The following is a 15,056-nucleotide window of genomic DNA, read 5'->3' as shown; positions in this document are numbered from 1 at the left end:
CTACTGTCCTCATGTCTCTCTGCTGTCCTCATGTCTCTCTGCTGTCCTCATGTCTCTCTACTGTCCTCATGTGTCTCTCTGCTGTCCTCATGTGTCTCTGCTGTCCTCATGTCTCTCTACTGTCCTCATGTCTCTCTGCTGTCCTCATGTCTCTCTGCTGTCCTCATGTCTCTCTACTGTCCTCATGTGTCTCTCTGCTGTCCTCATGTGTCTCTCTGCTGTCCTCATGTCTCTCTACTGTCCTCATGTCTCTCTACTGTCCTCATGTGTCTCTACTGACCTCATGTGTCTCTCTACTGTCCTCATGTCTCTCTACTGTCCTCATGTGTCTCTCTACTGTCCATGTGTCTCTACTGTCCTCATGTGTCTCTACTGTCCTCATGTGTCTCTACTGACCTCATGTGGGTCTCTACTGTCCTCATGGGTCTCTACTGTCCTCATGTGTCTCTCTACTGTCCTCATGTGTCTCTACTGTCCTCATGTCTCTCTACTGTCCTCATGTCTCTCTGCTGTCCCCATGTTTCTCTCTACTGTCCTCATGTCTCTCTACTGTCCTCATGTGTCTCTCTACTGTCCTCATGTGTCTCTACTGTCCTCATGTCTCTCTACTGTCATGTGTCTGTACTGTCCTCATGTCTCTCTACTGTCCTCATGTGTCTCTGCTGTCCTCATGTCTCTCTACTGTCCTCATGTGTCTCTCTACTGTCCTCATGTGTCTCTACTGTCCTCATGTCTCTCTACTGTCATGTGTCTGTACTGTCCTCATGTCTCTCTACTGTCCTCATGTGTCTCTGCTGTCCTCATGTCTCTCTACTGTCCTCATGTGTCTCTCTACTGTCCTCATGTGTCTCTACTGTCCTCATGTCTCTCTACTGTCATGTGTCTGTACTGTCCTCATGTCTCTCTACTGTCCTCATGTGTCTCTGCTGTCCTCATGTGTCTCTACTGTCCTCATGTGTCTCTACTGTCCTCATGTCTCTGCTGTCCTCATGTCTCTCTGCTGTCCTCATGTGTCTCTGCTGTCCTCATGTCTCTCTACTGTCCTCATGTGTCTCTACTGTCCTCATGTGTCTCTACTGTCCTCATGTGTCTCTACTGTCTTCATGTGTATCTACTGTCATGTGTCTCTCTACTGTCCTCATGTGTCTCTGCTGTCCTCATGTGTCTCTCTGCTGTCCTCATGTGTCTACTGTCCTCATGTGTCTCTGCTGTCCTCATGTGTCTCTGCTGTCCTCATGTCTCTCTACTGTCCTCATGTGTCTCTACTGTCCTCATGTGTCTCTACTGTCCTCATGTGTCCCTACTGTCCTCATGTGTGTCTCTGCTGTCCTCATGTGTCTCTGCTGTCCTCATGTGTCTCTGCTGTCTTCATGTGTCTCTCTACTGTCATGTGTCTCTCTACTGTCCTCGTGTGTCTCTCTGCTGTCCTCAAGTCTCTCTACTGTCATGTTTCTCTACTGTCCTCATGTGTCTCTGCTGTCCTCATGTGTCTCTGCTGTCCTCATGTCTCTCTGCTGTCCTCATGTGTCTCTGCTGTCCTCGTGTGTCTCTCTGCTGTCCTCAAGTCTCTCTACTGTCATGTTTCTCTACTGTCCTCATGTGTCTCTGCTGTCCTCATGTGTCTCTGCTGTCCTCATGTCTCTCTGCTGTCCTCATGTGTCTCTGCTGTCCTCATGTGTCTCTCTACTGTCTTCATGTGTCTCTCTGTCCTCATGTGTCTCTGCTGTCCTCATGTCTCTCTACTGTCCTCATGTGTCTCTCTACTGTCCTCATGTGTCTCTCTACTGTCTTCATGTGTCTCTCTACTGTCCTCATGTGTCTCTCTACTGTCCTCATGTGTCTCTGCTGTCCTCATGTGTCTCTACTGTCATGTGTCTCTGCTGTCCTCATGTGTCTCTCTGCTGTCCTCATGTCTCTCTACTGTCTTCATGTGTCTCTGCTGTCTTCATGTGTCTCTCTGCTGTCCTCATGTGTCTCTCTGCTGTCCTCATGTCTCTCTACTGTCCTCATGTGTCTCTACTGTCCTCATGTGTCTCTCCACTGTCCTCATGTGTCTCTGCTGTCTTCATGTGTCTCTCTGCTGTCCTCATGTGTCTCTGCTGTCTTCATGTGTCTCTGCTGTCCTTGTGTCTCTCTGCTGTCCTCATGTGTCTCTACTGTCCTCATGTGTCTCTGCTGTCTTCATGTGTCTCTCTACTGTCCTCATGTGTCTCTCTACTGTCCTCATGTGTCTCTGCTGTCCTCATGTGTCTCTGCTGTCCTCATGTCTCTCTGCTGTCCTCATGTCTCTCTGCTGTCCTCGTGTCTCTCTACTGTCCTCATGTGTCTCTCTACTGTCCTCATGTGTCTCTGCTGTCCTCATGCGTCTCTGCTGTCCTCATGTCTCTCTGCTGTCCTCATGTCTCTCTACTGTCCTCATGTGTCTCTCTACTGTCCTCATGTGTCTCTGCTTTCCTCATGTGTCTCTGCTGTCCTCATGCGTCTCTGCTGTCCTCATGTGTCTCTGTTTGGAGAAAACCCAACGCCTGGATGAGAGAATTTCCTTCAATGAAATAAAAACGATTGTTCTGTTTGGTAGAAGAGAGTCATCGTTGGTAAACATCTGGAGACTCTGGCTCCTAAACTACCAACCTGGTCTGGAACCAGAGTCCAAGCCAGAGTCCAGACCAAAGACCAGACCAGAGTCCAGACCAGAGACCAGACCAGAGTCCAGACCAAAGACCAGACCAAAGACCAGACCAGAGTCCAGACCAGAGACCAGACCAAAGACCAGACCAGAGTCCAGACCAGAGACCAGACCAAAGACCAGACCAGAGTCCAGACCAGAGACCAGACCAGAGACCAGACAGGAGACCAGAGTCCAGACCAGAGTCCAGACAGGAGACCAGAGTCCAGACCAGAGACCAGACCAGAAACCAGAGTCCAGACCAGAGACCAGACAGGAGACCAGAGTCCAGACCAGAGTCCAGACAGGAGACCAGAGTCCAGACCAGAGACCAGACCAGAGTCCAGAGACCAGACCATAGACCAGACCATGCAGCTGTTACGTAGCAAACATGTGGACCAAACTGGAGATGAAACTCTCTCCAACACTTAAATCCAGGTCAAAGACATTTCTTTTCTTGGCACCTGCATGAAATCTGCACCACTTTTAACTAATGTTTTCTTTTATTTTTTAAAATATAATTCATGATTTTATTGTGATTTTGCTAGTAGTGTTGTCTTTTCGGCTTGTTTTAACACCGTCTGTAATGTTTGGTCATGGAAAGCCCTTCGAATGGTCCGGTACATGAAATGGACTGTGTCCCCCGTAACACCAAGAAACCAGAACAAGAGTGATGTGTATCAGTGTGTATCATTTTCCAGAAGTCAGAGCTCAGATTTAAACTGGGTGTGGTAGTGTGCACATGTGCACACACACACACACACACACACACACACACACACACACTTTACAGTTTTACTGTGTGTGTGACGTCAAGCTAAAACGCGCCCTTCGGGACGGTCTTTATGGATTTCGCTCTGAAACACGGTCAATAAGAAGAGAGGGCAAGAGACACAAAGACAACAGAGAGAGGAAAGGAGGATCATGAAGTCATTCCCCAAAGGTGAGATGTGAGGTTCAACACACACACACACACACACACACACACGCACACACGGCTGTGATGAACTGTGTGTGTGTGTGCTAGACGTTTATCCATCTAAGGTCTGAAAAGCATCCCACTCGGATCGATGGGGAAGTTGAGAAATGTTTCTGGGATCTGAATCTGTTGGGAGTTTTGCTGAGGTTCCACTCAAACTGTCCGGACATCTGTGTAGAGCCGGAACCTTCCAGGTGAACCAGAAGTTTTCAGCTGGAGTCCACTCCATGCTGATCAGAGTCTTCCTCATCCTGATGCTGAGGAACAGATGTCACCATAACAGGTTTATAAGATTATTCCTAAATCAACAAACTGTTAAACCACATTGAGATCAGACTAGCATCTAGCAACCACTGTTCTGGTTCCACATCCATCTGATACGGATCCATTATCAGATTCCAGATCCATTGATCATGAATCCACAGAACACTACCATCCAGGAACGTTGTTCCTGTTCTGGATGGTAGTATTCAGAACGTTGTTCCTGTTCTGGATGGTAGTATCCAGAACGTTGTTCCTGTTCTGGATGGTAGTATCCAGAATGTTGTTCCTGTTCTGGATGGTAGTATCCAGAACGTTGTTCCTGTTCTGGATGGTAGTATCCAGAATGTTGTTCCTGTTCTGGATGGTAGTATTCAGAACGTTGTTCTTGTTCTGGATGGTAGTATTCAGAACGTTGTTCTTGTTCTGGATGGTAATATCCAGAACGTTGTTCCTATTCTGGATGGTAGTATCCAGAATGTTGTTCCTGTTCTGGATGGTAGTATCCAGAATGTGGTTCCTGTTCTGGATGGTAGTATCCAGAATGTTGTTCCTGTTCTGGATGGTAGTATTCAGAACGTTGTTCTTGTTCTGGATGGTAATATCCAGAATGTTGTTCCTGTTCTGGATGATAGTATCCAGGATGTTGTTCCTGTTCTGGATGGTAGTACCCAGAATGTTGTTCCTGTTCTGGATGGTAGTATCCAGGATGTTGTTCCTGTTCTGGATGGTAGTACCCAGAATGTTGTTCCTGTTCTGGATGGTAGTATCCAGAATGTTGTTCCTGTTCTGGATGGTAGTATTCAGAACGTTGTTCTTGTTCTGGATGGTAGTATCCAGAATGTTGTTCCTGTTCTGGATGATAGTATCCAGGATGTTGTTCCTGTTCTGGATGGTAGTATCCAGAATGTGGTTCCTGTTCTGGATGGTAGTATCCAGAATGTGGTTCCTGTTCTGGATGGTAGTATCCAGAATGTTGTTCCTGTTCTGGATGGTAGTATCCAGAATATTGTTCCTGTTGTGGATGGTTGTATCCAGGATGTTGTTCCTGTTCTGGATGGTAGTATCCAGAATGTTGTTCCTGTTGTGGATGGTAGTATCCAGAATGTTGTTCCTGTTCTGGATGGTAGTATCCAGAATGTTGTTCCTGTTCTGGAAACATAACGTCATCATCCAGAACCAGGACATCATCAACAAAGTCCTGGATCTGGAGTGTCCGGCTCCAGATCCAGTCTGGTTCCTAACAGCCCCCAGCCGCGTTACCTGTCCTCATCAGTTTGAGTCAGTCCTCCTGGGTTTTCTTAACTCACAGTCCAACTCGAACTCTCTCCAGTCTCTTCCCTTCTGCCGGATTACTGGCGGCTCCATGGCGTTCTCCAGTTTTCAGTAAATCTGCCGACCCACCAATCCACGTCCCTGGTTTCCCTTCTTGCTCTGCCCATGACAGACTCTTTTTGCCTCATGGTTATTCTCTACACGGACCCTCACCTTGCTTTCTGGACCCCTGGGCCTCGCCTATCGTCCATGCTATGTCCGTCATCAGGTCTCAGTACTTTTGACCTCTTTTCTCTGGAATCTGGACTCAGCTGCTTTATTCCCAGGATCAAACCTCTGCCTCCCCATCTTTCAGCGCTTCCTTTTGAATAAAACTGGTTTGGGCTGAATTCCCAGGACCTCACAGTTATTCATCACATGCTGGTCCTAAACTTTTCAGGTGGGGGTGGAGAGGGCTAAGGATGATTTGGCTGTTGCCATGGCAACTGCCATTCGTCTCTAATCTAATTTACAGCCAATCAAAACAAAAACACCAGCTGGTTCCCTACCCAGAATTAGCAGGGAGGGAAGTGAGCTTCCTGTATAAACAGCAGCGTTTGTATGCGTGTGTGCATGCGCGTGTGTCAAGCCCAGGTGTGGAGCTTCATTCTCCAATCACACACCAATCACACAGTTTCTGTCAAACGGAAGAATATGATTGGCTAATTTAGGAATTCCGGATTCCGTATGAGGATCATCATGGATCAGAATCCAGTTCAGGACCCGGATCGTTCCAAATGTGGTTTTGGTTGGTTCTGATCGGGGAGCGATGTGATTGGCTGAGATGCAGAAATGTCAATGTTTCCAATCACCCAATCAACTCTTAGACTGATTCGCTTCGAGGCTTCCTATTGGCCGATCTGTTGGAACATAAAACCCAGATTCGCAAAGGACGATCCGAGGTTCTGATCCGTTCCAGTTTCTACCAAAAACACTAACCGGACTGTCCGGTACCAAACCATCCCCAACCGCGTCCTCAACCAAACTGCACGTCGCATACAGCCCGGTTTGGGACCGTCCCGAAGCGGACCGTCCCGAACCGGACCGTCCCGAACCGGACCGTCCCGAACCTGACTGTCCCGAACCGGACTGTCCCGAACCGGACCGTCCCGAACCGGACTGTCCCGAACCGGACTGTCCCGAACCGGACTGTCCCGAACCGGACCGTCCCGAACAAACCGTCCCGAACCGGACCAGACTGAACAGGATTGTCCTGAACTGGACAGCAAAGTCTTTTAATCTGAAGGCGTTTAGACGCAGCCAAACGCTATAAAGACGTTTATGACATCATTGTGACATCATTATTATATCATTGTGACATCATTATGATATCATTGTGACATCATTATTATATCATTGTGACATCATTATGATATCATTGTGACATCATTATGACATCATTGTGACATCATTATATCATTGTGACATCATTATGACATCATTATGATATCATTGTGACATTATATCATTGTGACATCATTATGATATCATTATGACATCATTGTGACATCATTATGATATCATTGTGACATCATTATGACATTATGACATCATTGTGACATCTTGGTTTTTCTTCATTTTGGGCGTTTTGGGAGTTAAGCTTAATAAAACATCGTTTCAGCTGTTTACTCTAAATCAGTTTACTCTAAATGAGTTTAGAAAGAAAAGAGAAATGATCTCAAATGAAACCTGCAGGTGCTCGCATCTTCATCATCATCTTCATCAGGTTAAAGATGATATAGATTATTGGATGAAGCAGCTCAGATTCCTGAAAGAGAGAAACAGGTGCAGCCGTCGTCTAATAATCACAGAAAGCAAAATTTATTTTCTGGCTGCTGGGAGATGAAGAGGAGGAAGAGGAGGAGGAGGAGGAGGAGGAGGAAGAAGAGGAGGGAAGCAGGTGCGGGCGCTTTAGTTACAAATACACATTAACTGTCATTGATTCCCGTCGCCTCTTTAACCAATAACAGCTCGGCTCCCTCTGAATGCTGCAGCTGATTGGCCGGCTCATCTCTAATTCAATTTGTGCTGATGGAAACGAAGAAGAGGAGGATGAGGAGGAAGAGGAAGAAGAGGAGGAAGAGGAGGAAGAGGATCTGGTTCAAGAGAAAAGACTCAAAACAACAATAATTTCATGATTTTCATTGTCTGACTGGAGGAGACGGAGCAGAGGCCAACATCTGGACCAGGACTCCTCTTCATCATCGTCTTTCTGGAGGATCCAGACGCATCCTGAGCCAAGATGGAGTTGTCCTCACCCCTAACTCTCACCCCTCACCCTCACCCCTAACCCTCACCCTCACCCTCCAATCTGGGAGGAAATTTAGAAAAATGTTCTCTAGTTTTACTGGAAGTTAGCAGAAAAGCCATCTTCATCACGTCATCATCTTCATCGTCTTCATTACATCATCTTCATCATGTCATCATCTTCATCGTATTCGTCCGATACGGTTTGTGTTCCGACCCGTTTTTGCTTTTGGCGCCTCCTTCCTTCTCCGATCATCAGCTTATAAACTGGATCAAGTCTGCAGGAAAATCTCCAGCCAAACGTGGAAAACTTCCGGATGTTCCGTTAAAACGTTGGGGTCTGAAGGTTTTTTCCATGCGGAAGCTGAACCTGACGCGATGCGCTCAGGGCAGCGGGAAATGCCGAAACATGCTTTTTCTTTACGCAGATTCAGAAATCAGATCAGCAGCCAACAGCGTGAGACGGTTCCAGCCCGGACCACCACGTCCGGTGGCTGACAGCAGCAGGTTTGAAATTCCTCCTCAGTTCGTCTGTTAGGTCAGCGCGACGACGAAAGGTCAGGCTATGTTCGAATCTGCTCCTCAGATCTGCTTCCGTCCAATCAGATGGCTCGGCTCTGAGCGGCGGCTCAGTAAGAGACGAGCGGATGAAGTGTTCTCTGTCGGAGGATTGTGGACTCTTTATTTGAAGTTTCCCTCTCTGAATTACCAGCTCGCCCTCTTCGGCTTAATTCAATTCATTAGTCGGAGCTCTCCTCCCAGCGACAGCCAATCAGAGCCATCCAATTAGCAGCCGGAGGAATGCTTTGAGGGCTGTAGTCAGACGAGTCAACAATGGGTTCATTAAGTGTGTGATGGTGAGACGCCGTCGACACAGAGGTCAAAACTTCCAGCACTGCAGAAACGAAGCTCCGCAGGACGCTTGCTGCTTTTATCACCGGGAATCTGGTTTCCACCCTCGTCTGGAAAAATCCTACAAAGTCTCCACTTCCGTGCCTGGGACCCGTTTCTTCCACATGGAGTCAGAATATGAGAAATCACAGATCAGAAAACCACAGCGCAATCAGAAACCGCGTTGCGATCAGAAACCACGGCGTGATCAGAAACCACGTCGCGATCAGAAACCACGGCGCGATCAGAAACCACGGAGCGATCAGAAACCGCGGCGCGATCAGAAACCGCGTCGTGATCAGAAACCGCGTCGCGATCAGAAACCGCGTCGCGATCAGAAACCGTGGCGCGATCAGAAACCGCGTCGCGATCAGAAACCGCGGCGCGATCAGAAACCACAGCGCGATCAGAAACCACGGCGTGACTAGAAACCACAGCGCGATCAGAAACCACGGCGCGATCAGAAACCACGGAGCGATCAGAAACCGCGTCGCGATCAGAAACCGTGGCGCGATCAGAAACCGCGTCGTGATCAGAAACCGCGTCGCGATCAGAAACCGCGGCGCGATCAGAAACCGCGGCGCGATCAGAAACCGCGGCGCGATCAGAAACCACGGCGCGATCAGAAACCACGGCGCGATCAGAAACCACGGCGCGATCAGAAACCACGGCGCGATCAGAAACCACGGCGCGATCAGAAACCGCGTCGTGATCAGAAACCGCGTCGCGATCAGAAACCACGTCGCGATCAGAAACCACGGCGCGATCAGAAACCACGGCGCGATCAGAAACCGCGGCGTGATCAGAAACCACGTCGCGATCAGAAACCACGGCGCAATCAGAAACCGCGGAGCGATCAGAAACCGCGGAGCGATCAGAAACCGCATCGTGATCAGAAACCGCGTCGCGATCAGAAACCACGGCGCGATCAGAAACCGCGTCGCGATCAGAAACCACGGCGTGATTAGAAACCACAGCGCGATCAGAAACCGCGGCGTGATCAGAAACCACGGCGTGATCAGAAACCACGGCGTGATCAGAAACCACGGCGCGATCAGAAACCACGGCGCGATCAGAAACCACGGCGCGATCAGAAACCACGGCGCGATCAGAAACCACGGCGTGATCAGAAACCACGGCGCGATCAGAAACCGCATCGCGAACAGAAACCACGGCGTGATCAGAAACCACGGCGTGATCAGAAACCACGGCGCGATCAGAAACCACGGCGTGATCAGAAACCACGGCGCGATTAGAAACCACGGCGCGATCAGAAACCACGGCGTGATCAGAAACCACGGCGTGATCAGAAACCACGGCGCAATCAGAAACCGCGTCGCAATCAGAAACCGCGTCGCGATCAGAAACCACGGCGCGATCAGAAACCACGGCGCGATCAGAAACCGCGTCGTGATCAGAAACCACAGCGCGATCAGAAACCACGGCGCGATCAGAAACCACGGCGTGATCAGAAACCACGGCGCGATCAGAAACCACAGCGCGATCAGAAACCACGGCGCGATCAGAAACCGCGTCGCGATCAGAAACCGCGTCGCGATCAGAAACCACGGTGCGATCAGAAACCGCGCCGCGATCAGAAACCGCATCGCGAACAGAAACCACGTCGCGATCAGAAACCGCATCGCGAACAGAAACCACGTCGCGATCAGAAACCGCATCGCGAACAGAAACCGCGTCGCGAACAGAAACCACGTCGCGATCAGAAACCGCATCGCGAACAGAAACCACGTCGCGATCAGAAACCGCATCGCGAACAGAAACCGCGTCGCGAACAGAAACCACGTCGCGATCAGAAACCGCATCGCGATCAGAAACCACGTCGCGATCAGAAACCACGCCGCCAAGCGACATTGGTCATTTCTTTGGTCGAAAAGCAATACAAGAGACCGCACCTTCACCATCAGGCCCCACCCCCCGTCACACTACTGATCCATTTTCTCAACCACAACCCCTGAAGCAGCTCAGAAATTAGAGGAGGCGGAAGAGGAGGAGGAAGCATTACTAAACATATCAACGAGGCTCCGACCCACACAGATCCCAACACACAGATTGGTGATTTCCTGCGGTTGGTTGTGCAGACGGCTTCGGCAGCCGCCAGAGGAGCTCCTCCCCAGCAGGAGCGGTGGAGGGAACAGAGGTTGGCGGTGCGACGCCGAGCGGCAAGGCTTCAGCCATAATGCTGCTTTACGGTTCTGATAGACCGGTGGCGAGGGGCAGGGCGGCGAGGGGGCAGGGCGGCGAGGGTCAGGGCGGCGAGGGTCAGGGCGGCGAGCGGCAGGGCGGCGAGGGTCAGGGCGGCGAGCGGCGAGGGTCAGGGCGGCGAGCGGCAGGGCGGCGAGGGTCAGGGCGGCGAGCGGCAGGGCGGCGAGGGGCAGGGCGGCGAGGGGCAGGGCGGCGAGCGGCAGGGCGGCGAGGGTCAGGGCGGCGAGGGTCAGGGCGGCGAGGGGCAGGGCCCAAGATGAGCTTCATGATCAGCTCAGATTATGTAGAAATGATTAAACATTGATCAGATTCCGTCGGCTTTCATCAGGATTATTATTCTGACTACAGAGGATGGAAACTTCTGGTTACAGATGCAAGAAATTCACTTCCAGAGATGTTAACATCAGCTGGAGCCGTTTACACATCCATCCATCCATCCGTCCTTCCGTCCTTCCATCCATCCATCCATCCATCCGTCCTTCCATCCATCCATCCATCCGTCCTTCCGTCCTTCCATCCATCCATCCATCCATCCATCCATCCGTCCATCCATCCGTCCGTCCGTCCGTCCGTCCTTCCATCCGTCCGTCCGTCCGTCCGTCCGTCCGTCCTTCCATCCGTCCGTCCGTCCGTCCGTCCTTCCATCCATCCTTCCGTCCGTCCGTCCGTCCGTCCGTCCGTCCGTCCGTCCATCCTTCCGTCCGTCCGTCCGTCCGTCCTTCCATCCATCCATCCATCCATCCATCCATCCGTCCTTCCATCCATCCATCCATCCGTCCATCCGTCCGTCCTTCCATCCATCCGTCCTTCCGTCCTTCCATCCATCCATCCATCCATCCATCCGTCCTTCCATCCATCCATCCATCCGTCCGTCCTTCCATCCATCCGTCCTTCCATCCATCCATCCATCCATCCATCCGTCCTTCCATCCATCCATCCATCCGTCCTTCCATCCATCCATCCATCCGTCCATCCTTCCATCCATCCATCCGTCCGTCCGTCCGTCCGTCCGTCCGTCCGTCCGTCCTTCCATCCATCCATCCATCCGTCCGTCCTTCCATCCATCCGTCCGTCCGTCCGTCCGTCCGTCCTTCCTTCCTTCCATCCGTCCGTCCGTCCGTCCGTCCGTCCGTCCGTCCGTCCGTCCGTCCATCCTTCCGTCCGTCCGTCCGTCCGTCCGTCCGTCCGTCCGTCCTTCCATCCATCCATCCATCCGTCCGTCCGTCCGTCCGTCCTTCCATCCATCCATCCATCCGTCCGTCCTTCCATCCATCCATCCATCCATCCATCCGTCCGTCCTTCCATCCATCCGTCCTTCCATCCATCCATCCATCCATCCGTCCGTCCTTCCATCCATCCATCCATCCATCCATCCATCCATCCGTCCGTCCTTCCGTCCGTCCGTCCGTCCGTCCATCCATCCATCCATCCATCAATCCACCATCCATCCATCCATCCATCCATCCATCCATCCATCCATCCATCCGTCCGTCCTTCCGTCCGTCCGTCCGTCCGTCCATCCATCCATCCATCCATCAATCCACCATCCATCCATCCATCCATCCATCCATCCATCAATCCATCAATCCACCATCCATCCATCCATCCATCCATCCATCCATCCACCATCCATCCATCCGTCTATCCATCCATCCATTATCCTTCCTACCTTCTTCATCTGTCCGCTCCTCGTTCCTACGAACACCACCGTATGTTCTCCGTAGGTGTAGGCGGCGACGGCGCCCATCCCCTCGGTCCGGTCTTCGTACAACGGATGTCCCTCGATCACCCTCAGTCCTCCGAGTGGCTGGTTCAGAACCAGACCACAGAAATCGTCTCCGATCTGCTTCGGCTGTGGACGGACAGAAAAACCGTTGTCAGAGAGGACGGCAGCTGTCCACAAGACCTGGACGAAACCTTTTAATCCCCATCAGCGTGAGAACATGACGTTTCAGTCTTCAGATTATCGGACTAAAATTATGTAAAACACACCAGCTGCTTTTTCTTCATTTCCACGTCTTCCTGCTACTGTCTACCTGCTGTCCTCACTGCAGCACCTCCACCTCAGCTGCATCCCAAACGTCTTCCTGGCTTTATTCCAGCCATAGAGGATCATTATTTTCCTGCTTTTCTCATCACTTGTTGATCTTTGGCTGCTCCTGATTGGACGTTACCGTCAGTTTAAGCTCTCTGATTGGTGGAAAGTCTGACAGGAAGTGTCTTCATCATCATGTCCAGGTGAAAATAGAGGTCTCTTAGCAACATGGTGGTGATGGTGATGAAGATGTGATAAATAATGGTGTTATCATGGATCATGGTGGAGTTAAATAAACACTACATCGCGCCTGGCTAGTAAACTTCCTGGCCGGAATAAAATTGCTGGAAAATGTCCATAGATCAACTGGAGGATAAGTTATTGATCAAATTGTCAGGACAGATTGTGGCATGTGCAGACAGGAAGCTGCAGCAGCTTAACGACACAAACGCCGGCCTCCATCCATGCATGAACACCAACAAACTCCTGCGGTTCATCACAAAAGAAGGAGGTCAGGGCCTGGACATAAGCCCCGCCCACTCCTTTCCTCCTTTCTTCCCTCACACACACACACACACACACGCATTACTGTATGTCATCACATTCATCAGTGTGTGGCTGATTGGTTGTGACTGACCGGTCGGTCGCCATGGGCAACGCCAACTCCAACCCACCCCCATCTCTCCAGTCCCAGCCCAGAACTCGACTCCTGGCGGGTTTCCCTGCCTGGTTGCCATGGTTACGACTGCAGGCCATTACCACCGTCAATGAAAACATCATCTAGCCCTGACCTGAAGTAACATCGCCACAGAAATCATCTTCCTGTTTTCTGTCCTTCTGTTCCAGACCGGGTTCAGGGTCCGAGCTGGTCTCAGGGGGACGCAGATCAGCGCAAATGCGTCTGAAGAGATGTGGCGGCCGTGTTACAGCCTGAGACGGCGTTTCCATACAGAGCACGGTACAAAGACGGAGATTTCCTTCATTTATCTGCCACAAACATTGACTAAACAACCTGATCCGTCTCCGTTCAGACAAGCTGGGACCAGAACGGACTCCTGGGTCAGAGCGGCATCTGCCTATTTCCTGCTGGATCAATAATCTCTGCTCTGACACGATGGAAAGATCAATACAGCACAGAGACATTATCTGAAAAAAATGAAAGTTTCATCCACATTTTTAGGTAAGAAGTACAGATGGATCAATGGATCGACTGATCAATGGATCAACTGATCAGTGGATCATCTGATTAATGGATCATCTGATCAATGGATCAATGGATCATCTGATCAATGGCCCGGATCAGCGATAATAATAAAACCATCCTCTCAAACTTTTACTCTGCCCGTGAAACCTGGCGAGTCAGGGATCAATAAATCGATCGGACTGAAAGGAGGCACAACTCACCGTGTGGATGCACTGCAGCTCCTTGTTGAGTAACCACGGTAACGAGAGTTGTCCCAGACCGCGGTAGCAGGAGCTGATGCGGTCCTTCATGGCCAGGTTGATGTCATGCAGCGTGAACAGACACAGCACCGTCTCTCTGGGCGGGTTCGAGCGGTTCTTCTGACCCTGAACACAACACAACAGCACAGTTCAGCGTCGCCGGTTTGAGTCCCGCACAGTGGACAAGGTGCGCTCCACGCCAGTCACCTGCGAGAAGACAACGAACAGGATGTCATCCTCCTCAGACAGGCCGAGCGCCTGGGCCAGACGGCGACCCGGTTTCTGCTTGTAGGCGGCCTGGACCAGGCGGTACTCCACCCCATCTTTGGTGCAGCCCAGAGGAAACTCCACGTAGGAGTAAAACTCGGTATCGTTGGAGCACATCCTCACGATCTTGGAGGTGAAGAACTTCTCCCCGCCGGCGTCCATCTGCGTCAGCTGCGTGTCCAGCTGGAGCGTCAGGAAGTACACGTATGTCCGGCTGGAGAAGCCATAAACGTAGTAGATGTCGAAAGCCGGGTAGAGGGACAACGTGTCCGACGGGATCTTTATCTGCGAGGACACAAACTCGTCCTGGTAAACCAGCGAGAACATGTTGACGCTCTCCTCGTCGGCCACCAGCTTCCTGCTGGACAGCGTCGGGAAATACTCCGATTTTCCGTCGATGGCGGCACCGATGAAGAGGCGGCTGCTACCCTTCACCGGCTTCTTCCTTCTCGGGTCGGACGTCCAGTCGTCTTCACCAACAACCACGCCTGCAGATGAGGAGAATGCAGAAGGTTCTCACATGATTTCAGAGCGTACATTAATGCCTCTCAACACTCATGACTATCCACTTTAACGCAGACAGCGGAACATTTCAGTCCCGGGTCAACTGGATCTGGACCAGAACCTCTTATTAGACCAGTTGAAAACTCAGTAGTACTCTCTGGAACAGTAATCCACCGGTTTGAGTCTTTGTAACGGACTACTTCCTGTCTAAAGGTAACTATAAATCT

At 51.0% G+C, this 15,056-nt stretch overlaps 1 protein-coding gene across 1 annotated transcript in view; it reads right to left on the bottom strand.

Annotated features, from left to right (window-relative positions):
- The window catches only part of plxna3 (plexin A3), a 123,289-nt gene that overhangs the window by 69,487 nt on the left and 38,746 nt on the right, over positions 1-15,056 (bottom strand). The window contains exons 4-6 of the mRNA XM_079238683.1: positions 14,266-14,813; positions 14,020-14,184; positions 12,250-12,432 (exon numbers count right to left, since the gene is read on the bottom strand). Of these exons, the coding sequence (XP_079094809.1) occupies positions 12,250-12,432; positions 14,020-14,184; positions 14,266-14,813 (896 nt within the window). The remainder of the gene's footprint in view (positions 1-12,249; positions 12,433-14,019; positions 14,185-14,265; positions 14,814-15,056) is intronic.

This window comes from Telmatherina bonti, assembly GCF_933228915.1.
Source record: "Telmatherina bonti genome assembly, chromosome: 4".
In the NCBI taxonomy this organism is placed as follows: domain Eukaryota; kingdom Metazoa; phylum Chordata; class Actinopteri; order Atheriniformes; family Telmatherinidae; genus Telmatherina; species Telmatherina bonti.
Note: the sequence above shows the minus strand (reverse complement) of the source record. Positions and strands in the feature narration are given on the sequence as shown.